This window comes from Sphaeroforma arctica, assembly GCF_001186125.1.
Source record: "Sphaeroforma arctica JP610 unplaced genomic scaffold supercont1.9740, whole genome shotgun sequence".
In the NCBI taxonomy this organism is placed as follows: domain Eukaryota; class Ichthyosporea; order Ichthyophonida; genus Sphaeroforma; species Sphaeroforma arctica.
The window spans coordinates 1-1,033 of NW_014030818.1; the positions used below are offsets into that span (position 1 = coordinate 1).

The 1,033-nt window shown below is 40.1% G+C and overlaps 1 protein-coding gene across 1 annotated transcript; it reads left to right on the forward strand.

Annotated features, from left to right (window-relative positions):
* Positions 1-461: 461 nt before the first annotated feature.
* SARC_17094 (hypothetical protein) lies at positions 462-734 on the forward strand (the record flags this gene model as incomplete). Its single annotated transcript, XM_014288806.1, has 1 exon — positions 462-734. A coding segment is annotated over one exon (273 nt), but the record flags the coding sequence as incomplete, so codon positions are not given.
* Between the last annotated feature and the right edge of the window lie 299 nt (positions 735-1,033).

A 1,033-nucleotide genomic window follows, 5' to 3' on the forward strand; every position in this document is an offset into this window, starting at 1 on the left:
TATATATATATCTACATATATATATCTTCGGCTTTCTTTAGCCCTAACGTCGAATATCCTCTTCAGGTATACGCATACCCATTGTACTGAGACAGTTGCTGCTGGCATTGGGAGTTTCTAGTGTCACATGGTATGGCTCTAACAACTGGTCAGAGGTACGGCATCGCCTGCAGACTGAGGAGCAGTATCAATTGCCCGAGATGAACAAACTAGTGGATTGGATCAAGGAGGTGTGGGTATCACTCTAATTCTCGTGTGTTATGACGGATGCACGACTCATGCGTAATACCAACAGAATCACCCACCACAGCCACGCACATACATCCTTATGGCATTAGTCTTCTACAAAAGAAAGTTATGGTAAAATCTATATTTGTGTTCTATAAACCTTCGAGTAAATCCGTATAATTACGTACACCCGGATGAAGTGACAAATCTCGCACTGCCCTTTGCATGCACAGAACACACCCGAAGACGCCGTCATTACCGGCGACATGTCGACGATGGGATCCGTACGGCTCATGGCTAACCGCACCACAGCCAATCACCCACACTACGAGGATCAGGCTATTCGCCACAAGACATATAAGATTGCGCACTGGTTTGGGTGGAGACCTGTGCAAGAGGTGCACGCTATTCTGTCGGGCTATGGGATCACGCATGTGGTGAATCACCTGCCACCGTGTAACTACGCGCTAACGAAGAAGGGCACGGGATATGCGGACTTTGTGGAGGTAAGTGTTCTTGTGTTTGTGTAGGAGTGTGTATCGGTAGGGTTTTTAGTTGCATATGCGCCTATATATGGACATGTAAAAGTGTAATCGGAGCAGCTATGTACCTGAATTCGCTGAAGCTAGAATAGTATATCATATATATATATATATATATATATTATATTATAAATACATGTATATAAATACTATATATATATATATATATGTATATATATATAGTCTTATATATATATATATAGTTCATATAGATATATATATATATATATATGTATGTATATACATATAATATATATTTATAT